Raw genomic sequence first — 25,028 nt, 5'->3', positions numbered from 1 at the left:
GAACTCCAGCATACAGTCCACCCACATCCATGAACTATTAACATCTGACCACATTTGCCATATCATTCTATCTATCCATCTACCCATCTTCTAAATATGAGAGAGTAGGTAGCATACATTATGCTCCTTTACCACTTAATACTCCCATGTATATTTCCTAAGAAAAAGGATATTCACTTATGTGACCACATTAAGTACAATTATCAAGTTGAAGAAATTTAAAATTGACATAAACATATAGTCTATATTCCAGATTTTTCACTCGTCCCAATAATGTTTTGGATATTTTCTTCTCCATTATTAGATCCATTCCAGGATCACCTAGTATGTTTAATTGTCATAGTCTCTTTAACCTCTCTCTCTCTCTGTCTCTCTTTTTCCAACTGTGATAACATGTACAACATAAAATTTCCCATCTCAACCACTCCTAAGCATATAATTCACTGGCATTAATCACATTTACAGTGTTGTGCTACCATCATCCCCATCTATTATTGAAATCCTTTTTTATCATCTCAAGTAGAAACCCTGCACCCATTACTTATTAGCTCCTCATTCCCCTTCCTCTCTGGCCCTGGTAACCCGTACTCTGCTTTCTGGCTCTATGAATTTGCATATTCTAGTTATTTTATAAATGGAAACATACAATATCTGTCCTTTTGTGTGTACCTTACTTCATTCAACCTGATGACTTCAAGGTTCATCCATTTTGTTGCATGTATGAGAATTCCATTCCTTTTTAAGGCTGAATGTATTCCATTGTATTTATATATCACGTTTTGTTTATCCATTCATCTGTTGACAAGCACTCGTGTTGCTCCCACATTTTGAGTATTGTTCATAATGCTGCTGTTAACAGTGGTGTACAAATATCTGTTAAAGTCCCTGCTTTTAATTTTTTTGGTGGAAGTCAAGGGAAGTTTCCATATGGTGGTTTTATGTTTAACTTTTTGAGGAACCACCAAACTATTTCCACAGCGGCTGTACCATTTTACATTCCCAAAAACATTGCAGAAGGGTTCCTGTTTCTCCACATCCTCATCCGTACTGGTTATTTTTCATTTTTTAAATAATAGCCATTCTTGTGGTTGTAAGGTGGTACTTCATTGTGGTTTTTATTTGCATTTTCCTAATGGCTAATGATGTTGAACATCTTTCCTTGTCTTCTGGGCCATTTGTATATTGTCTTTGGAAAAATGTCTATTCAAGTACTTTGCCCATTTTCTAATTGGATTGTTTGTTTTTTTGTTATTGAGTTGTGGGAGTTCTTTATATATTTTGGATATTAAACCTTTATCAGATACATGTTTTCCAAATATTTTTTCCCATTTTGTAAGCTGTCTTTCCACTTTCCTGGTAATACCCTTTGCACCAAAAAATTTTTAGTTTTGTTTAAGTCCAGTTTATCTAATTCTTTTGTTGCTCATGAATATAGGTTCAGAATTGGTGAGAAATGTTATACCTATATATTATCTAGGTATTTATGTGAAAGTATCTAAATTGGCTAAACAGAGCACTATAGCAACTATTTACAAAAAAAAAAATGTAATTATTGCATATTATCTCTTTAACTCTGACATTAAAAATTTATTAAAGCTTTATGATAATGTTCCATGAGATTTTAGAGGAACATACCTATATACCTATTACCCAATATAGCAATTTTTGTTACTATGAGTTCTTGTCAGCCTTTGTCCATATGTAATTATAGTAAGTTTGCTTGGATTTAATCAATCATTTTCTATTGATTGGATATTTAAATTTTTTTGCTTTTATATCTCATTTCTATGAATAATATTATAATCAGCATTCAATTCTGTAGTTCTGTCTTTAGTGGGAAATTATTTCCTTAGGATAAATACCCCAAAATGGAGTTACTGGATCAAAGGCTGTTTGACTTTTGGTATTTTTCACTAATTTATTTTTAAATCTGCTGTACTCTGGAAATGTAGAACTTTAAGGAGATTTATGTCCATAGGGCCTTTTTTTTTTAAAAAAAATTCAATTTTATTCAGATTTTATTAAGATATGTCACATGACCGTGCATTCATCACCAATTTTTTAACATTTTCATTACTACAAAAAATAATAAAAATAAGAATAAAAATTAAAGTAAAAAAGAAAACCCAAAACATTCCATTACCACCACCGCCACCCCCATTTAATTTTTGTCCCCATTTTTCTACTCAATTGTCCATACACTGGATAAAGGGAGTGTGAACCACAAGGTTTTCACAATCATATGGTCACACCGTATAAGCTACATATTTACACAATCATCTTCAAGAATCAAGGCTACTGGGCTGCAGTTCAACAGTTTCAGGTATTTCCTTCTAGCTATTCCCCGGGCCCTTTTAAGAACCTTTCTGCCCCTCCCCGGCCCCGACGGGCTGGCGGGCTGCCCTGAGGAGGCGGGGAGGGGAGGACTGGGCCGGCCGGCGGGTGGGCGACGATGCCGAACTTCTGCGCTGCCCCCAACTGCACGCGGAAGAGCACGCAGTCCGACCTGGCCTTCTTCAGGTTTCCGCGGGACCCGGCCAGATGCCGGAAGTGGGTGGAGAATTGTAGGAGAGCAGACTTAGAAGATAAAACACCTGATCAGCTAAATAAACATTATCGGTTATGTGCCAAACACTTTGAGACCTCTATGATCTGTAGAACTAGTCCTTATAGGACAGTTCTTCGAGATAATGCTATACCAACAATATTTGATCTTACCAGTCATTTGAACAATCCACATAGTAGACACAGAAAACGAATAAAAGAATTGAGTGAAGATGAAATCAGGACATTGAAACAGAAAAAAATTGATGAAACTTCTGAACAGGAACAAAAACATAAAGAAACAAACAACAGCAGTGCTCAGAACCCAAATATAGAAGAAGGGGGTGAAGAACAGGATGAAGATATTTTACCTTTAACCCTTGAAGAAAAGGAAAACAAAGAATACCTAAAATCTTTATTTGAAATTTTGATTCTTATGGGAAAACAAAACATACCTTTGGATGGGCATGAGGCTGATGAACTCCCAGAAGGTCTCTTTACGCCTGATAACTTTCAAGCATTGCTGGAGTGCCGAATAAATTCTGGTGAAGAGGTTCTGAGAAAGCGCTTTGAGACAACAGCAGTTAACACGTTGTTCTGTTCGAAAACACAGCAGAAACAGATGCTAGAGATATGTGAGAGCTGCATTCGGGAGGAAACTCTCAGGGAAGTGAGAGACTCACACTTCTTTTCCATTATCACTGATGATGTGGTGGACATAGCAGGGGAAGAGCACCTGCCAGTGTTGGTGAGGTTTGTGGATGAATCACATAACCTGAGAGGAATTTGTGGGCTTCCTGCCTTATGAAGCTGATGCAGAAATTTTGGCTGTGAAATTTCACACTACAATAACTGAGAAGTGGGGGCTGAACATGGAGTACTGTCGTGGACAGGCTTACATTGTGTCCAGTGGATTTTCTTCCAAGATGAAAGTTGTTGCTTCGAGACTTCTAGAGAAATATCCCCAAGCTATCTATACACTCTGCTCTTCCTGTGCCTTAAATATGTGGTTAGCAAAATCGGTGCCTGTTACGGGAGTATCTGTTGCATTGGGAACGATTGAGGAAGTTTCTGCTTTTTTCCATCGATCACCACAACTACTTTTAGAACTTGACCGTGTAATTTCAGTCCTTTTTCAGAGTAATGAAGAAAGGGGTAATGAACTGAAGGAAATTTGCCATTCTCAATGGACAGGAAGGCATGATGCTTTTGAAATTTTAGTGGAACTCCTGCAAGCACTTGTTTTATGTTTAGATGGTATAAATAGTGACACAAATATTAGATGGAATAACTGCATAGCTGGCTGAGCATTTGTACTCTGTAGTGCAGTAACAGATTTTGATTTCATTGTTACCATTGTTGTTCTTAAGAATGTCCTATCTTTTACAAGAGCCTTTGGGAAAAATCTCCAGGGGCAAACCTCTGATGTCTTCTTTGCAGCCAGCAGCTTGACTGCAGTGCTACATTCACTAAATGAAGTGATGGAAAACATTGAAGTTTATCATGAATTTTGGTTTGAGGAAGCCACAAATTTGGCAACCAAACTTGATATTCACATGAAACTCCCTGGCAAATTCCGCAGAGCTCAGCAAGGTAACCTGGAGTCTCAGTTAACCTCTGAGAGTTACTATAAAGAAACCCTAAGTGTTCCAACAGTGGAGCACATTATTCAGGAACTTAAAGATATATTCTCAGAACAGCACCTCAAAGCTCTTAAATGCTTATCTCTGGTACCCTCTGTCATGGGACAGCTCAAATTCAATACGTCGGAGGAACACCATGCTGACATGTACAGAAGTGACTTACCCAATCCTGACACACTCTCAGCCGAGCTTCATTGTTGGAGAATCAAGTGGAAACACAGAGGGAAAGATATAGAGCTTCCATCCACCATTTATGAAGCCCTCCATCTGCCTGACATCAAGTTTTTTCCTAATGTTTATGCTTTGTTGAAGGTCTTATGCATTCTTCCTGTGATGAAGGTTGAGAATGAACGCTATGAAAATGGACGAAAGCGTCTCAAAGCATACCTGAGGAACACTTTGACAGACCAAAGGTCAAGTAACTTGGCTTTGCTTAACATAAATTTTGATATAAAACATGATCTGGATTTGATGGTGGACACATATATCAAACTCTATACAACTAAGTCAGAGCTTCCCACAGGTAATTCAGAAACCATTGAAAATACTTGAGACTTTTAAAATAGGTTTTCTCTTATATTTGGAGGAAGAGCTGTGAGGTGTATGTAGGCTGCTTAATCACTGACTATCTTTGCCTATAGGTCTCCCATTGAATACATTTGTTATTAATAATCTACCTATTTAAAGGGCCCCCATTTGAACTCTCATGCTTTGAAGACCTGTCTGTTCTTGCAGAAGGTAGCATTGAAAGTGCCACGTTTCATTTCTGTGTGCTCTCCATTAGTGGCACTCTGGAATTATTTTAGTTAAGTCATTTTAGACACGACATTAATCATCACTGTGGCTCCAATTGTCAAGTTACCAGTCCAGTTATCAGTACTTTGAAGAAATAAATTTTGACGAGGTATGGAAGGAAGGAATGCATTTTGTAAAGTGTTACAATGAGGTTCACTATTGACCTTTAACTAGAAAGACTTTAAAGTATGTTGTTAAAATTTATGTTGGACAGTTAAGGGAATTACCAGAGAGTGAGAGAAACTGAGCTCGCCAAGCAAGGATTTCAGCGTAGATTTTGTCTTTATCAAATGAACCTAAAGGAACAAGTTACAGTTCGAATGCCTTTTTCTACATCTGGTTATTGCTGTTTACATTCCTTTATTGAGCCCATGCTTTCATAAGCTGTTTAGCAGGTATGTGTTGAACATTTCTGTTTCATGGTCAAGATAGAATCAGAGGCCATGGATACTGACCACTGATTTGTCTGATTTCTTCTATCTATTTCCATGACTATGTCTACTGCCTCATCTTGATTATCAGCAGAACCTGGAAAGCCTACAAAAATAAGTGTTTTGTGGTTTATCTAGGAATAATACAGAAAATATTGCTATTATTTTTGGTGAAGAAAATCAATTTTGTACAGTTTATTTCAATCTAAATAAAATGTGAATTTTGTTTAAAGTTTGGGTAACTTGTTTTTGGTGGAGACAGAACATTTTTGTGGTATATTCTCTTTTCAAAAATATTTGATTATCAACTTTGCAATTATTCAAGATGAACTTTTATTTCTTTTTCATATGTGGATATAGAAAAAGACATTTTATTTAAAGAGTTATTAAATGTAAAATTTATCTAACTGATGCTTTTACAATATACTGTATGGCCCCTGAAATTTTCAGGGTTTGTGTTATTGTTGTTGGCTAAAGTGTAAATGAATTAATATAATTACAGAAAAAAAAAAAAAAAAAAAAGAACCTTTCTAAGGATATATGTTGTCCTCTTATCTTTTTAAATTTACTTTTAGTAAGTATAGGCATTAAAGATGAGGATCTTGATCAGCTATTTTTGCTTTTCATACCTTGCTGGTTTGTCAGTGCTAGTGCTTGAATTTGAATGATGAAGTTATTCAAAGCATTCGTGATTTGTTTAACATGCTTGAACCTACATTGCACTGAAATTTTTATCTGTTCCTTACTAAACATCAGCTGCTCTGAAATAGCTAAAGATTGGCCACACTCTTTAATAAAGTAACACTTCGCAGAGTTTGATCTAAATCCTTAAAGTAAATCTTGCTACTTTGGTTCAATTCCTGCATGTTGCTTCAAAAATGCAATGGTGAAATTCTATTTCTTCCTTCAGCGTCAGTTTTAAAGAGTTGAGAATTTTGAAGAAATCAATATTGTAAATTGGTGATCACAGGCAGCAGTTTTATGTGCTGTTCTAGTTTGCTAATGCTGCCGGAATGCAAAACACCAGAGATGGATTGGCTTTTATAAAAGGGGGTTTATTTGGTTACACAGTTACAGTCTTAAGGCCATAAAATGTCCAAGGTAACACTTCAGCAATTGGGTACCTTCACTGGAGGATGGCCAATGGTGTCCGGAAAACCTCGGTTAGCTGGGAAGGCACGTGGCTGGCGTCTGTTCCAAAGTTCTGGTTTCAAAATGGCTTTCTCCCAGGATGTTCCTCTCTAGGCTGCAGCTCCTCAAAAATGTCACTCTTAGTTGCACTTGGGATATTTGTCTTCTCTCAGCTTCTCTGGAGCAAGAGTCTGCTTTCAGCAGCTGTCTTCCAACTGTCTCTCATCTGCAGCTCCTGTGCTTTCTTGAAAGTGTCCCTCTTGGCTGTAGCTCCTCTTCAGAGGTTCTCTCTCAGCTGCACTGAGTTCCTTCTGTTTGTCAGCTCATTTATATGGCTCCACTGATCAAGGCCCACCCTGAATGGGTGGGGCCACACCTCCATGGAAAGATCTCATCAGTTGTCACCTACAGTTGGGTGGGGCGCATTTCCATGCAAGTCTAATCAGCACCAAAACGTCTGCCCCACAAGATTGCATCAAAGAATATGGCTTTTTCTGGGGGACATAGTACATTCAAACTGGCACATGTGCATATTTTCTTTTGTTCAGCATTCCTTCTTCTAGGAATCCATGTTGTAGAAATACTGTGTATGGAGATGGAAGATGTATGACTACAGTGATATTTTTAATAGTGGAAAACGGAAACTATTTATATATCCACCAGTAGGGAAATTGTTAATAAGTTATGGTACATTAACATAATAAGCAGCTGTTCCCAGAATAAGGTAGATAGGTAATGACATCGAAAGATGACCAAATTGTGAATACATATAGTGTATATTTTCATTTTTTAAAAAACAAAAACTATATATATACTTATTTATTTATGCTTAGAAAAATCTTAAAAGGCATACACAAAAATCTTGACATTAGGTATGTCTGGGAGTTGGATGGAGACATGGTCTTTTGCTTTCTTGTGTACTTTTGTATTTGAATTTTATACAGTGAGCATGTATTACTTTTTTTTGCATGATTACATAGTTCTAATCATTTTAGATTTAGACAGATTTTGATCTACTTCTTGCACATTGTCAATATGCTTTAATAGCTTCTGCTTTCAATCAGTTTTAACAGAGGGTCAGTTCTTTTATAAATGAGTAAATCCTTCAAATAGGTGAACATGCTGGCACATAAGCATGTACACTCTCTCACCTAAATTTTCTCTATAGTTCTTGCTTATTCATTCACTGACCTTTTGTAATTCCACAAATATTTACTGGACTTTTAAATGGGAAACGAAAAAATGAGTAAGACATTCCCTGCTTTCAAGGAGTTCTGTCAAATTGAAGACACAGACATGTAGGGGTTATAGTAAAACAGCATGTATTTTGAAATTAAGAAACATTTGTTTTAAGGGAATGAAGAAGTGAATTATTAATACAACATGGACATGTGGCAAAGTATTGGTTTTCATAATATTCAGAACCTTTCTCCTTTTGAACCATTTATTAAGTTTGTACTTCTTCCCTCTGTTAATTCTGGCACATTGGGTCCCACAGAAGTTATTAAAGTTAAATTGAGACTTTACGGAGGGAATGGATGGAGATGGAGTGTGGGAGGGAAGTAAATCAAGAAGCAGTTGACTCTAGAAATTGTGTTTTGTGCTTCTGGTCTTATGGTAGAGTGTAATTGCATTAAGAAATCTTGAACCTTGAATAGTAGTAAGTTCTAAGGGACAATTTTGAATGAACAGTAGGATAAGTGGTTATGAAAAAAAATCTTTTCAAGTAGTGGATATATTAAGAGTGAAGGCACAGAAACAAATCATGTTGTGTATGTGCAAGGGAGAGATTAATTTCAGTGTGAATTGGTCTCAGAAGTAGGCTTCCTACTATCTTAATCAATAGGAATTAGCCAGAGTAGGGCTCAGGAGGGTTGAATGAGTCAAGAAGTTGATGTAAAATGCTAGACCAGGCAGCTTATAGGTCAAACACAGTGGGTGAGTTGTTAACTCCCAGTTGTTTCAGTAGTTGGTCAAGTTACCATCACTTATCCCTTTGTAGGCTATAGAACTGCTGATCTCACTCTGCCACAGGTTGCTCCTTGTGTTTTTTCAGGTACAAGCATTGGTTCATCATGCGGTTTCCTATGCTCTAACTTTACTGACATTTCCAAGGCTCTTTGATATATGCTTGTCTTCCACTTGGCACAGTACCACATACATGAAGTTTGGATCATTGAAATGCATAATACTTCACATTCAAGTTGGAGACCATGTAGATTTGTGTGCCTTTCATCATGACTAAATTATTTCCACTTCTTTTCTCCATCTCTCAGCATAGTGCCACTGGGTTTATTAAATAGTGTTTGATCTCTAATAATTTTCTATAATCGGGAAACACTATATTTGATCTTAGGGTGGGACATTTATTTTACTTAAACAAAAGTTTTTTGTTGTTTGTTTTTTATGACATAGAATCTAGATCAAATATATTCTCATCCATTGGGTTTTCATTTACTATAAAAAGGCATTGCATTTTGTATGGCTACATATTTTAGTATACGTACTTAAAATTTTTAATTAATTAAAAGGAAAAAATGAATAGAATTCTCTCTGATGCAACTTTTTTCCCTCCAGACCAGAATCTGTAGAAGCTAGTCCTGTGGTAGTTGAGAAATCCAACAGTTATCCCCACCAGTTATATACCAGCAGCTCGCATCATTCACACAGTTACATTGGTTTGCCCTATGCGGTAAGTGTCAAACATTTCTCTGGAAGAGTTTTATTTTTAAGATCTAGAGGTTGAGAATAGGTGTGTATGACATTATGCTTAAAACTGTGTATTAAAAAAGAACAATTTTTTCACACTATCTAAATGATTAAGTAAATCTTTCATATTTAATTTTTCATTAATCTAACCATACTCTTCTTATTCAAGGGATTAAGATTCTGTAATTGAAAACTACCTATAAGTTTAATTATTATTATTTTGCATTTTATGCTGTTGATGGTTTGGTGTTAGAACTCTTTACCTGCTCATTCTATAAGAAGAATGTATGTAGGTAGATTTGTATTGTCCTATCGGCTATTAATTCGGAATTATATAGTTGCCATTTATTGAGTGCTTATTATTTTCCAGGCTCTGTGCTGATCTTTTTTACATACATTATCTCATTTAGTGCTCAGAAACAACCTCATGAGATAGGGTACAGTTATCATCCCCGTTTCATAGCTTAGAAAAGGAAACTTGCTCCATATTGCATAGCTAGCAAGAGGCAGAGCTTAGATTCAAACACAGATATGTTTGAATACAGAACTAGACACATCTGTGATATAATGGAGGTACAATTATGACAGATTACTATGATGGTTTTTTCCTACTTGGACCAGAATAAAAATTGCCATTAAAAAATCCTATATTATATGTAAGAAAGTGTTTTTCTTTATAGCAATATCTTTTGTTGTTACTGTTTTTTGTTATACTTAACCTCTGTATTCCTCAAATTTTAAAATCTCAATTCTCAAATTTTAAATCTTCAATTCTCATCTTGAAGGTGGAAATATGTAACCATAGGTCTTTGAAGATGTGTTCTCTTTTTGGGGGGGTTGGAGTTGGGTATAAAGATGACCAGGGTTGTAGGTAGACCTTTACTTACTACTGTGGTTTAATATCTGGCTTCATAAAGTCATTATTTTTAAAAGTATTAAGGAAGAAATGGACCAATTTCATATCTCAGTATTCAAATTAAGGGTTGAATTTCGTTTAAGTTGCTCAGTTCATATTGCTCAAATTAAATAATATTGTGTTGTATTTATGTTTAATTATCCAGGACCATAATTATGGTGCTCGTCCTCCTCCAACACCTCCAGCTTCCCCTCCTCCATCAGTTCTTATTAGCAAAAATGAAGTAGGCATATTTACCACTCCTAATTTTGATGAAACTTCCAGTGCTACTACAATCAGCACATCTGAGGATGGAAGTTATGGTACCGATGTAACCAGGTGCATTTGTGGTTTTACACATGATGATGGATACATGATCTGTTGTGACAAATGCAGGTAAAATATTTCACACCATTAGTTTATTTTTCTTGGATGCTGCTAACCTTTGATTGTTAATGTTGGGAAAGATCATTAAAATCACTTAAAAAATTAATACTTTTTTTAAGTGGGACATCTGTTACTATCGATGGAGTCTTAATTTTGCTCTTAGAAAAACTCCTGTGAGAATAAAAGCTGTCTTAGAGCTTATTGGAAATTTCCATTGTTAATTGAGTGATAGGAAATCAGTTCTGAACTTAATTCATGTAGGATCACACCTCTCTCTTCACTCAGTTCAGTAGTAATACAAGTATGTGTAGTAGTAGACAAGATAGAATGAGAGGGGAATTGAGTCCTGTGTATATATTTGAGGAATTATTTGTGCTGTATAGTCAACTGATTTTCCAATTTGGGGGAATTATACATTTTGATTGATGTTTGTTTGACCTGACTCTCTGACCTCCTTTTGACTTGAACCTTGCAGCACTCTGGAGTCTCCTTGAACCAGAACCACAGTCTCCCCTCCCCCAACCCTGGTTCAACCACCAAGAAAGGCCTCTTCCCCTAGAGAAGGTGTGGTTGGGACAGAAAGTGGGGTTTTGCTTTCTTTTTTCTTTCTTTCTTTTTCCTTTTTTTTTTTTTTTTTTTTTTTTTGGTGGGAGGGAGTTGGGGAGGATGAAAAGGGATCAGTAGGATTTCAACCTGCAAGTTATTGAGTCCATTCCCTGCATGGGGTGGGGAGCAGAGAGTATCTAAGCCATGCATTATAGAGTATAAGAAAGTTTGGAGCCTTTACAGAATTTCCTGGATTTGGTCCTGTGGCACTGCTTCATTATTTGATTTGAAGTAGTATGGCATATACACATATTTAAATGTGAGTGAGTATTAAAGTGCATACTAAAGCCAAATATTAATTACTTTGTGTTATTTGTGATATTATTCCTGTTTGTTGGAGATTAGGAGTTGGATATTATTGATCTAAACATGGAGGTAGGATTATATTTTTAAAAGCAGATTTACTTTTGCCAAAAAGGGGGAGGGGGTTTAGTGTTAAATGAAATGTGAAATTTGATATTAGTTTTACACACAGTTATAATATTAATATTAATATTTTCAGGTTAATAATAATATGGCAGCTTTTCAAATTAAAAATAAACTAATTACCTGTGACACACCTCATTATTATAAGTAGTATCTGTGTAAATTTACTCAGAAGGTAAATTTAAAACTAAAAAAACACTCCATGACACCTTGCTTTCCACATTTTTTACTTAGTTATTAGAAAACATTGATTCATATTGTAATCAATCTTTTTTAAAATAGCTTTCTCTGAGCTGAGCTGATCTTATCTAGTGCCAAATTATATACCATTTGGCAATATATAGAAATGCATAATTTAAACAGTGTTTTTCTTTTGATTTAATTACGGTGATCTAAATATAATATAGAATTATCTCTATTTGAGAATAGTAAAATAGTCTTTAGGATTTTATAACCAGTTATAAATTTTTGAGGGACCAGTTCAGTTTCTGAATTATTAACGGTATTTGCTTCTTAGCGACTGTTCGCTTTGCTATGAATGTTACCATTCTAGTTTTCTGCTGCTTAACCTGTAGTATACTCAAGGCTTAATCTTTTTTCTTCATTTTCTAGCTTGTTTCTTCTGTTATCTGTGTGACATTATCACTTTCTCCACAAATTTAATTTAACTCTCCTTTTCAGTTGCATTGCTGTTCTTTTCACTTCTTTTTTAACTTGGCTGTGTATTCCATTACCCTCCACATCCTACCATTTCTTGCCCAAACATTCCAAGATTTACCTCTTCCTCTCTACTTTTTCAGTATTACTATTTTGTTCTTTGTTGTTAAATACCTGGATTACTTCAATAGATTCCTAACTGCAAAGTTTTATTTAAGAAGTGAAAAGCAGCACAACTGCATTAAGCTTAGTTATACATTCAAAATGGCTAATTATTATGTGAAGAAAAGCTAAGACTGTCTTTGGAAACAGGCATGTATATTGACTTTAGACAAATAAAAGTCTTGGCAGTATAATACAGTATTAACAAATTGAGGAGTTTGCCTTACGCTGGTTCTTGTAGAAGACAGAATAGGTTTAATCTGTGTCCTCATGGAATGCCTTTTAGATTCTTTAACTTCATTTTTTCTGTCTTTGTTCTAGTTCTGTCCTTTATTAACTCAGGTCTGGAATGTTGGAAAAGCCTCTTAGTTGGTTTTTCTGTCTCCAGTTTCTTGACTTCTTGAATTAATAGTGTATGTCACCAGAGCACGTCAGCTGTTACCTGTTGCTGGTTAGAGGAAATCTACACACATCCTGACATTCAAAGTCCTGTATAATCTGGCTGCATTTCACTTATCCAGTCTAACCTCTCTCTATTTCTCCAAGTGAATGTTCCTCCTCATATGTATCTTAACTGCTTGCTGGCTTTTGCTCATCATATCTGTCTAACTGAGAAAACATTGCTACAATGACATCTTTTCTTCCTAATTTCCCAAAAAAGTTCTGTTGAAGTCCAGTATTCTCCAGGGTGTTTTTTCCATAACTCCAAGCATAAAGTGGACAATTTCTCCACTTTATGATTTCTAATGATATTTGCAACCCATACCTTTCACATTTTAAAATTGCTTCATATATAATATTCTATATTTCTTCAACTGTTTTTACATCTTTTTTGGTTTTATCTACCTGAGGTCATGTATTTATGAATTCCCTGCAGCCCCTTTTAGAGTATTAGACTTCAAAGCTCAAAGTAAGCACTTTTTAAATGATAGTAAAATGGAATACAGAATCTTAGTTTGAGGATGATTTCAATACTATTTTATATGTTCTGCTTTTTTTCTGTTTTAAGTGTTTGGCAACATATTGACTGCATGGGGATTGACAGGCAGCACATTCCTGATACATATCTATGTGAACGTTGTCAACCTAGGTAAGTTGCTGGTAATTATACTGAGGTAACATGGAATTAAGAAAAGGTTTGTTTATGAATTCTGGATTAAAGAATTGATGAATTACTCCATTTCATTGAGTCTAAGATATACTTTTTCATTTTTATGTTTATTATTATTTTTATATTGACATCTTTCAAATCAGGAAGAATCTTTCCATTAATAATGTGTCATAATTTACTTGTTAGGGGTTTTTACTTCATTAATAATGTATAACAGAACAGTGCATCTTCTAATTGATGGCATCTCTTTTCATTGGAATATACTACGTTAAAGAATTACTAGAAAAATGTGTCCTTGGTTGTGAAATTCGGTAGATCCCTACTATCATCCCAGTGTTTTGCAGTATCTTGCTTTATGCATTTTTTTTTCCTTTTTTATTTTTGTCTTTTATTTTTATACAATGGACCACTCAAATCTATGTAAAAGTAAATTATAATGAACCTGCATGTTTCCACCATCCTGCTTCAGCCATTACCAGCAGTCTGTAGATGTATGTATAACAGTTTTATTAACCATTAGCCTGTTGAAGGACCTTTGGGCTGTTTCCACTTTATGACTATTACAAATGAAGCTGCTGTTAACATTTGTGTACAGCTTTTTTTGTGAACATAAGTTTTCATTTCTCTAAATGCTTAGTGTAAGTGCTCTTCCTTATGGTAATTGAATATAAGAAATTGCCAAATTATTTTTCAAAGCTGGCTGTACAGTTTTACATTTCCACTAACAATGTATGAGTGATTCAGTTACTTTTTATTTCTAATGACTTTAAAAATTTTATTTACTTTTGTAATTAAGTAGTCTCATCATGCTAAAGTCAAATGTATAAAAGGTATATTCAAATAAGTCTAGCTTCTGTGTTTGCCCGTTTCACCTTATCCCCCTAGAAATAACAATTTTTAAAAATTTATTTTTCCTTGCCTTGTTTGTTTTCTTATAGGCAAATATGTATTTATATATTTATATTCCCTCCTTACTTAGGTATAACAGTAACATACTTATACAGCTTTCACCACATTTCTTTATTCTCTTAAAAACATATGCTTAAGTGGTACCTCATTCTGGTTTTGATTTACATTTCCCTGAGGACCAGTGATTTTGAGCATCTTTTCATGTGCTTATTGGCCATCTGTATATCATCTTTGAAGAAATGTATACTCAAGTCCTTTTCCTGTTTTTTTTTTTTTTTTAAACTGTGTTGTCTTTTTATTGAGTTATAGCAGTTTTTTTAAATATTCTGGATATTAAACCCTTATCAGATACGTGGTGGGCAATTACTTTCTTTTCATTCGTAGTTTGTCCTTTTCACTTTGATAGTGTCCTTTGATGAATAAAAGTTTTAAATTTTGATGAAATTATTAAAAAAAAAAAAAAACAAAATAACAAGTGTTGACAAGGATGCAGGGAAATTGGAATACTTATACATTTTTGGGGGTATTGTAAAGTGGTGCAGCCACCATGGAAATCAGTTTGGCAGTTCCTCAGAAAGGTGAACATAGAATTATCATATGATCTAGCAATTCCACTTCTAGCTGTATACTCAAAGAACTGAAAGCTGAGACTCAAATAGGTATTTCTGTACCAATGTTTATAAGAGCATTATTTACAATAGCCAAAAGGTAGAAGAAACCCAAGTGTCTATCAACAGGTAAATGAATCAACAAAATGTAGTAATATACACGATGGAGTATTACTTGGCTGTAAAAATAAATGAAGTTCTGATACATGCTACTACACCATGGATGAACCTTGATTGATATCACGTTGAGTGAAACTAGACTCAAAAAGACAAATATTATATGATCCCACTTATGAAATACCTAGAATAAGCAAATTTTGTAGGGACAGATAGTAGATTAAGCTTACCAGGGGCGTGGGAAGAAAATGGGGAGTTATTGCTTAATGGGTACAGAGTTTCTGATTGACTTTATGAAAAAGTTGGGATAATGAATATTGGTGATGGTAGCACAATATTTTGAATGTAATTATAACAGCACTGGATTGTATACTTGAAAGTGGTTAAAATGAGAAATTTTGAGCTGTATATATATATTACTACAATGAAAAGTTTTTAAAAAGATCACTTCATAGTAGTTAATAGAGATACGCCACATTTCTTTCTACAGCTTCAAGATACTGTGTCTTTTTGATGTACTGTAGGTTGTTCAACTGAGTTGTTTCCAATCTTTTGTTATTGCAAATAGAAGTAGGATTGTTAGTAAAAGGGCAAATGCATATGTAATTTTGCCAGATATTACCAAATTCCCCTTCAGAAAGAGCTGTACAATTTTGAATTCCCTCTAATAATGGATAAACCTATCTGTTTTCCCAATCCTCATAATAGTGTTTGATGGACTTGGATTTTTGCCAGTTTAAGTGAGCAGTGGTAATCTCAGGGTAGTTATACTTTGCATTTCTTTTATTATGAGTGGTTTTGTTTCATTTTATGATAGTTATTAGCCTCTTGCAAGATAGTTTTTTATGGGGTTTTGAATCATGATTTCAGTTAAGAGTTTGTTAAAAACTAACAAATGGGAAGGAAAGTCAGTCAAGAAATATCTGCTTATCATTCTCCAAACTAGGATATTTAACTTTGATGCTAGGATAGTTTATATGTGCTAGCAAACTAGGATATTTAACTTTGATGCTAGGATAGTTTATATGTGCTAGTAGACATTAAGGCAAATCTGTCACTGAATTGTAGTAGAAATTTTAGTGGGGGGCTCTTAGTCTCCCATCTAGAAATAAAGTCTAGTATTATTTGGCCCCTAGTCTAATAAGTTTATATGATGGAAAAGCTGCAAAAAAAAAAAAAAAAAAAAAAAAAAAGTAAAACAATTACTATGGATAATATAGTTCATAGAAAAAAATTGGAGGAGCTTAAAGAAGTATTTCACTTAATTGCTAAATGTTTAGTGTTTATTATTTTAAAAGTGGAAATAATTTGAGGTAAATGTTAATAATGCCATAGATTCTAATTCAGTATTATTCATTTACTTCAAGAAATTTAAGTTGCAATTTTGATTACATTGTGTACATTATTATAAGTTTTATTTCAGGCTTTTTTGCTTTAAATACTCTGTTTGGGAAAAAAATTGTTCTTGTTACCTAAGTAAAAAATTGTCTTAATAGAGTGAAAAGGAGTCACTTCACTGGCATCTACTTCTAATTATACTAGATCATATCTAAACTATAAGGCAAGGAACAGTGTATACATTTTATGCTGTTGGTTTCTCATTAAGAAATGTAAAGACGTAAAGTTTATCACATTAAAAACAGATCTGCTTAATAATGTAAATTCATGAAAGTTTGGTAAATAATCACTTTAATATTTTAATGTAGGAATTTGGATAAAGAGAGGGCAGTGCTACTACAACGCCGGAAAAGGGAAAATATGTCAGGTGGGTAAAAAGGAGCACTGCTAAATTAAGATTGAGAGAATACGTGCCTATATTTTCTCTCATTGAGAGAATAAGTGGCCTGTATTTTCTAGTTAGATATAAAAACCTTACTGATGAATGTTGATAGTTACATAATTTATAGTAGGCTATAGAACTTAAAATATTTTAATTACAGAATTAGGATGTACTTATTTTAGGAAACATGGAAATTAAAGGAGAAAAGTAAACAATTTTTAAAATCATCCATAATTTTCCCTACACATGTGTTTAAAGAAAAAATAAAATGTTTGTTCTTCAGAAAGTTGGTGTTCCATTAGTTTATTATGTGGAATAGTATTTCTTCCATCTTTAGGAACAGAATTTAAAAGTATAACAGTCACCATACTTTCCATTTTGGCTTAAAACCTGTTGTATACCAACATAACTAATTTTGTATAATCATAGTTTATTCCACCTTTCTTCTTTGATGGACATTTGGGTTGTTTCCAGTTTTTTTTACTTCTGTTCCTATTACAAATGGTACCATCAACAAAACCTTAGTGCAAGAAAGTTTTTTTTTTTGATCCTTTTGCCATTTTCTCTTTGGGTAGATCTCTAGAAATGGGATTACAAAGGGTAAGTATATATTATAATTTTGATAGGTATTGCTAAATTCCCCTTCGTAGGGAATTTTGAATTTCCACTGGCATTATATGAGAGTGCCTGTTTCCCACAGTCTCACCACCAGAGTAGTTTGCATTTGAATTTATCTTATGAGTGAGGAGAGTGAAAAAGTGAAAAGATGTATAGTTTATTCTTCAGTTTGTCATGCGGAATGCTTTTTTATTCTATTGTTTGAAATAGAGTATTACATATGCAAGAATTTTTATTTTGCTTTTAAAGATGGTGATACCAGTGCAACTGAGAGTGGTGATGAAGTCCCTGTAGAATTATATACTGCATTTCAGCATACTCCAACATCAATTACTTTAACTGCTTCAAGAGTTTCCAAGGTTAATGATAAAAGAAGGAAAAAAAGTGGGGAGAAAGAACAAAACATTTCAAAATGTAAAAAAGTAAGTTTTTGCTTTTTAAAAAAATTAGTGGATAGGAAGTGGAGCAGCTGAATTTTTCAGGATGTTTTATAGAAAAAGCATTAGTTATAAAAGGTGACAGAATCTAATAAAAGTCTTAAAAAATTTTTTAAGCAGTGTACTTAATAAATTTTTTAATGTTTTAAAGATTGAGGTTGAATAGAGAAGAAACTTTTGCAGACTGCTCTGAAGTCATTGTTTTAATAAGGCTAGTCATAGAAATGCAAAACCTAGAAAAGCTAAAAAAAGGCTGCTGTTTTTGAAAGCAGAGATAACAGTCCCAAATTTTTAATAACTTAGGAACAGGTTAAAAAGCAGATTTATATCTAATGATTGTGGATGTTTGTTTATAGCTGTTCTTCTCTATCTGAATCATTTTAAATCATTTTAATGACTAATAATGTTGAATTATGTTGAATAATGCTGAATTTCTTACCATGTAGATTTTTTCACTGAAATTTCATACGCTAAATTATCCCTAAGATTGGATGGCAGAAAAGTATTTACAAGCCACTTTTTCTTTAAATGTGTTACAATAGCTAATAAAAATAAAATAAAAATTTTTGTTACATAAATTTAAAAAACTCTCACAATGATTATATTGCTGTTATAGACTGAAATTATTCCTGCATATAAAATCTAGGCTTTATAAAAATGCATTTCTTTGGAGTAATTCCTCATGATATATTTAATTTTAATAGGCAGCATGTACTTTAAGTATGTTTTCCTATTCCTTATTTCACCTCTTTGGTTTAAATAAGCCTTGACTTCCTGTATATGTCCCTTTCTTTTTTTTGTTACTCTTCTACTTATATTTTATCCAATCTGGACAACTTACTGTTACCAGTGTCTACCTATATTTTCTGGACATATGTTCCTTTCACCATTTGGAATATTCTCCTTTCCATCTTTTAGCTTTTAAACTCCTATCATACTTTGAAGCCTATCTCAGTACTACTTCCTCCATGAAATTTGCTTTTCTCCTACCACATATGATCTTTCTTTGCATCCCATCATGGCACTTGAACCTTTTATTACTGCACTTAACCACATTTTGCCTTATTTCATTGTTATTTTTCTCATTTCTCATAGATTGTCATTACACAGAGAGATTAAGTGCATTTTACAGTTTAGGAACTCGCATATAAGGATTGACACCTTTTGTCTGCTGCTTTCAAATTATGCTTCCCTCTTTGTCTACTGTATAAAAGTTACTTGGCAATTTTATTGTATATTTCTGTTTCTGGGTCATTTGATTTAAATCTATTCTTTCAATAAAGCATAAATTTATTTATTAAATAAAACCTGGGTCTTGGATTATGTCATTTATTTCAGAATGTTAATGTGTTTTTTGAAAGGAAAATATTTTCTCTGGTTTTAAGTTATTAATAGATAGGGATTTTAAAAAAATTCAAAAACTAGGCATGAAAGATATCTAGTTTACTCTTCTGTTAAGTTTATTGTTATTGGGGGCAATATGTAATGAAAAATATAGCAAAAGGCTATAGTTTTATCAGCCTACACTTATGGCTAATAGTTGAAAATATGAATGGAGCTAGTAGGTGATAAATATTCTGGGCAGAAGACAGTTTTAAAATATTCATAAAACTATTAAGGTAGGAGTTTCACCAATTTGGGACTTTGATATGAACACTATTAATAATGCATAATGAAGTATTAACAGACATGAATTGTGTAGTGTGGCTCATAAAGTAATTAGGATTTTTTAGCTTTATTTTATAATTTTAATGTGAAAATAGTTTTTCAAACTTGATTTTGTTATTATCACTTATAAAACCAATCCAGCAAATTTTTATTACTATTTTTCTTCAGTGTTTCCTCTCTGAATCAAACTTGTATATTACCTGACCATCCATTAAATTTTTTTAGTTACATATTACCTGATCTCAAAAATCTTTTTCATCTTTAGTCTTTGATATCCACATTTATTATCAAAAGTGCTACTGCTTTTTCCTTTTTTCTGTTAGATATATTGTTTTTACTTTTTGCTGCCTCAATCCCTGCCTAATCTCTCATTACCTTATAATGGTGCAGTAATATTTTACCACTTTGATTTCTCTAACTTTTATCCTTTTCCCTCAGATTTTCTGTAAATATTGTTTTTATATCCTTTTTCTGCTCAGAAATGGTCTGTGGATTCCTCTTTCATAGTGAGAAACATACAGCATTTAAGTTGGGATTATAAAATCTGACTTTTTAAATAAGGATTCCATGATCTAATTTTATAGTATTTACTCAATCTTATGTACTACTACTTTTCAGTAGGTAAAAGTATGATAGACTAGTTTTTCCTTGAATGTGACATATTTCTTCATGTTTCATGCCTTCTTTCATAGTTCTTCCTACTACCTGGATTATATTCCTTTTCTTTGACCATCTATCTAAATATATCTGTTTTCCATGGTCCCTCTAGCTCTTATTTCACCTTTTTACATGAAGGGTCTTTGCCTTTAAAAAAAAAATTGTGCGCTTTCCCATTTGTTACTGAAGTATATTTGGATCGATGTTGCTTGCTCTAGGTTTATGTTTGTTAGTTTTACTAAACAGAGTTTGCACTTGGTCAGAGGGAAGGGTGTTGGGGGTAGGAACTAAGTCTTGAATACTTTTTAGCAGGGCATAGCAGATTGAGCTCTCAGTAAATATTTATTGGATAAATACAGCTTTGTTTACCGTGGTGCTTATTACTTGCCTCATTAAGTGCTCATATACTATTTGCTGAATGACTTAGAGAATTAAGTTAATGACATTATTTTATACCCCCCAAACTTGTCGCATCATTTCAATAAAATTACTATATTTTTAATACTCTTCCAATTTTTATAAAATTTTTTCATAATTGTAATATTAGAGCACACAACAAGTTTGGAAGTTTCTGTCTTCACCTTGTATCATATACATATAATTTTGTGTTTTCATCTAGTCTGCTTTCTGTTTTTAATAGTAGGGTAGTATTCTAGTAGATGCCTTTTTTTTTTACTTAAACATTCCATCCTGGTACTGGATTTATTGACACCAAATTTTTTGTTATTATACAACTTCAGTAAACAGCTTCAGTGAGCAGATCGATTATTAAATATTCGTTATGTCCACTGTTAAAAAAACTAACTGAATTCCATTGTTTATTTTAGGCCTTTCGTGAAGGATCTAGGAAATCCTCAAGAGTTAAGGTAAATACATAGAATTTCATGGTCATTATTTTCAACTGTCATTTATTCAGGAGCTTACTAAGTGGTTGCTTGTCTACAATCTTTACTTTTTACTCTCTTCCTTGTGTGTCATTTCATTGCTTATTAGTATCTTAACCAGAAGTAGGACCATAGAGAATTCGAATTGGGTTATTAAAGTAGTCTTGCAGTTGAGTAGCACTGTTCAGATATTAAGCAAAAGGGGACGTATACAAGCAATTTCTAATATTAATATATTGGGTCATCTGAATATCAATTATCTTTGCATTCCATGCCTCCAAAATCATTTTGTATTAGTGTACTATGCATACAAATGCAGAATCACATTTGGAACTTGAAAGTTTGTGTTTTCTCATAGTTAGGATTCTAGTAACTTAGTCAGTTGTCAAAATACACCATAAAATCACTGTAGAGCCACCATATGTGCTAAAGTGTATTAGTCATTTGTACCTTGTTTTCTGGTGCAGAATTAATTAGAATAAGTCATCAATTTTGTAGATGCTAAAATTGCTGAGAGAAAGCAAGGCTCCCCAACTTCCCCAACAGTGATAGGTTTGTGTTGGGTCACAGAAGTCAGCTATATGGTGTTACTATAGCTTTCTAGTTTAGGTAGTAAAGGATAACAGCTTTCTTAAGTTGTCATATATTAAGTAGGATCTGGACAGTGTGTCACAGTATCTGTTGTCCCTGAGGTGTAAGCATGCAATAATTATTATTCCACATTGCTAGAAAACAATTAAATAGCTGTACAATGAATATTCTTGTATAGCTTTGTAATTCTTTCTCAGGAATGTTAATACATGGTGTCATGCAGCTTACTGCAAGTCCAAAGTTTCATAAAATTTTCTTTATACATGAAAATTAGAGATTTTGTACTTACGTTAAATTTAGATTTATAGAACCTGATACAGAGTAAAGAGGATTGAAAAAGTTTTTGGATTACACTGTTGTAGATTTTGGCACTCCTGTGTCAGTGTTCCTCCTTTCTTTCCAATTTATCTAATCTCCTCAATAGGAGGCTTAATGAAATATTTTCTTTTAGTACATAAAGAAGTGAATGAGGAAGAAGTTTTAAAAATGCCTGTGCATCTTAAAAAGTAACTTTTCCTTAATGTAAATATATCTCTTTAAGATCATTACAATTCCAGTAAATAATCCTGTGGTAATTTTTTAAGGTTCCGGATATATAGAAGTTATAACAGTATTAAAGATGTAATAGCTCAGTAGAGGTTCTTTGGGGGGGGGGGGGTCAAAAAAGAAAGGAAATTTTAAAAACTGAATAGATTTCTTTAATGAAGCAGGGGAAAGCCAAGTAGGAATAAGGCTAAACCAGTAGCATTTCATATTTATATGAAAATCTGTTCTTTATCAAGTAATCACTATATTGTAGAATGTGTATATACATAGAATATCAATTGGTAAAATAGGCCCACCCCCATCAAGTAGTTGAGCAAATTGCTATAGTTTATATTTCTTTGTAGAAAAAAAAGTGATAAGCTTTGTAATAAAGATTGGTCACTCACATGGAGGGTGGGCTTGATAAATTTTAGTTAAGTGTGTTACTATGCGTATGTGTGTGTCTAAGAATTTATGTAAGGATTTTTATGAAATCTATATGTGATTTTTAAATTTCAGTTATGTTAGGCTGTGCATATTAGAGAAATTTGTTTTCTTAAGGTATTCAGTATTGTAGAAATAAATTGATAAATAGAATTTATAACTAATTTGAAATTTCAGATAAATCTATTATAAATTTAATTATGTTACCCGTAAGGCATAATATATCATCTTGTTATCTGCAGTAGTTGGTTTTCCCTTATAAGATTGCCAATAATTAATTATCATTTTGGTAGTCCACATTTTAATATATTTTTAACATGTTTGGTAATTCTGCTTTCAGTAAATTGCATTCCACTGAGAAAAGGGTTGTCTTTTGTATTGAAACATTAAGAAGAAAAGTTGTAACTTTTTATTACCTGTCATTTAGCATCTTTATCTTATAAGTTGTAATTTAAGCTTAAAGGTTCTTTGCTTCATTATGGACCATGAATTTAGGTCAGGGACCATTTTAGGTCTTTTCATATTATGTGAGTCATTTTGATTCTGATCTCAAATTTATCATGTGAACAATGGATGGTAGATCTTAGAATTACACTAAATTAAGATAAAGTATTGTTTTGTTATAAAATAATGTTAAAATTATAGTATTGAATCAGAAAATAAATTTATCCTCAATATACAGCATGTGTAGCTCACATAATAATAGCAAATTTACTTTTCATAAGTAGAACCGTGACTACATAAGAGCTCTTGGTTTGTAATTATATAGTAGATATTGGCAGTCTGTAATATCAGAAATATTATAGGCTTTATTTTAACCATTTGCTGACATTGGCATGAAGTTTTGGGTATTTGCAGTTTTCTTGATATCTTTCTACTTGGCTGCAGGAGTGTTCATGAAGCTTGAATTTGTGCGATTCTTAGCTTTCTTGAGTTTTTCAACTTGTATTTGTCTGCTATCTGGTATAAAACTTTAGTTGTCTGCTAATTTATGGTCTTCTTTTCATATAGACTGTCATTTATAATTTATGTATATATATAAATACTCAGTGTCCACATAGTAATGCTGAGCTTGCTATGATTTTAGGGTTCAGCTCCAGAGATTGATACTTCATCTGACGGTTCAAATTTTGGATGGGAGACAAAAATCAAAGCATGGATGGACCGATATGAAGAGGCAAATAATAACCAGTATAGTGAGGGTGTTCAGAGGGAGGCCCAAAGAATAGCTCTGAAATTAGGCAATGGAAATGACAAAAAAGAAATGAATAAATCAGATTTGCATACCAACAGTTTGCTCTTCAAACCTCCCGTAGAGGTAAATATATGGTTTGTCAGATTTTAAAAAAAAATCTTTTTACAATGTTTATTTTAAATAGGTTCAAGCAGCCAGGTTTAATTCATCTCAGTATTTGCTCTCATTTTAGAGCCATATACAAAAGAATAAGAAAATTCTCAAGTCTGCGAAAGATTTGCCTCCTGATGCACTTATCATTGAATACAGAGGGAAGTTTATGCTAAGAGAACAGTTTGAAGCCAATGGTTATTTCTTTAAGAGGTATGTTCATTTATTTTTCCATATTACTTTTCTGTAGTAAATGGAATTTTTGGTTATTTTGCTAAAGTGCTGTGATTGTATTTTGTTTTCATCAGTGATCATTTGAATATTTAACAGTGTGGCTGAACAGTGACTAATGAATATTTTTGAAATATAAAACATATAACATAAAAAATGACGTAGCAAAGTGTTAGAGATAGATTCCTTGGTTTCTTGCCCACCTCTGTCTTGCTGAAAATTCTAAAACAACCTACTTCAAAAATACACTGACATCAATATATGGTGCATGTTCACTAGGAACTCTGATTACCTGACATTATAAGGAGCCCTGTGCATTTCATTGCTAGAACATGAAAAGACCATGGTGTCTACAGGCAAAACCCCTGCCCCTTTCTTTATTAGACAGTGTTTAGATTTGGTCCTGCCTTGCTGTCACCACTTTCAATCCCACTTTCTTGGTATTGGAATGGCATTGGAAGCCTTTTCTATGGTTTAGGATTTTTGTGGAGAATTGATAGGATCTTTTGATAGCCATTGCTTCCCTAAGTTCTAGCAGTGTGTTCATATCTTTAGGGGGATAACATTCCCAGTGTATGTTCTCAAATTATTAAAAACATTTCTTGTTTATAACTTTGTACCAGAAAATATGGACTTTAAAGCATACAACTACAAATCCTTCTGTAAAAGCAATATTCACTACCTTTTTATTTCTCTGTAAATTTGAATTTCTGCCTT

At 33.3% G+C, this 25,028-nt stretch overlaps 1 protein-coding gene and 1 pseudogene across 5 annotated transcripts in view; both read left to right on the top strand.

Annotated features, from left to right (window-relative positions):
* Window positions 1-25,028, top strand: part of KMT2E (lysine methyltransferase 2E (inactive)) — a 129,014-nt gene that overhangs the window by 78,989 nt on the left and 24,997 nt on the right. For 3 of the 5 annotated variants that reach the window (XM_037836448.1, XM_037836447.1, XM_037836446.1), the window contains 8 exons: window positions 9,122-9,236; window positions 10,315-10,544; window positions 13,396-13,476; window positions 16,838-16,896; window positions 17,779-17,951; window positions 21,119-21,157; window positions 23,823-24,053; window positions 24,163-24,293. In XM_037836448.1, coding sequence (XP_037692376.1) covers window positions 9,122-9,236; window positions 10,315-10,544; window positions 13,396-13,476; window positions 16,838-16,896; window positions 17,779-17,951; window positions 21,119-21,157; window positions 23,823-24,053; window positions 24,163-24,293 — 1,059 coding nt within the window. Of the gene's footprint in view, window positions 1-9,121; window positions 9,237-10,314; window positions 10,545-10,568; window positions 11,100-13,395; window positions 13,477-16,837; window positions 16,897-17,778; window positions 17,952-21,118; window positions 21,158-23,822; window positions 24,054-24,162; window positions 24,294-25,028 lie in introns of those variants that run through there. The other 2 variants (XM_037836450.1, XM_037836449.1) reach the window with 2 other exon arrangements.
* Window positions 2,376-5,885, top strand: LOC119534274 (annotated as a pseudogene).

This window comes from Choloepus didactylus, chromosome 5 (assembly GCF_015220235.1).
Source record: "Choloepus didactylus isolate mChoDid1 chromosome 5, mChoDid1.pri, whole genome shotgun sequence".
In the NCBI taxonomy this organism is placed as follows: Eukaryota; Metazoa; Chordata; class Mammalia; order Pilosa; family Megalonychidae; genus Choloepus; species Choloepus didactylus.
Note: the sequence above shows the minus strand (reverse complement) of the source record. Positions and strands in the feature narration are given on the sequence as shown.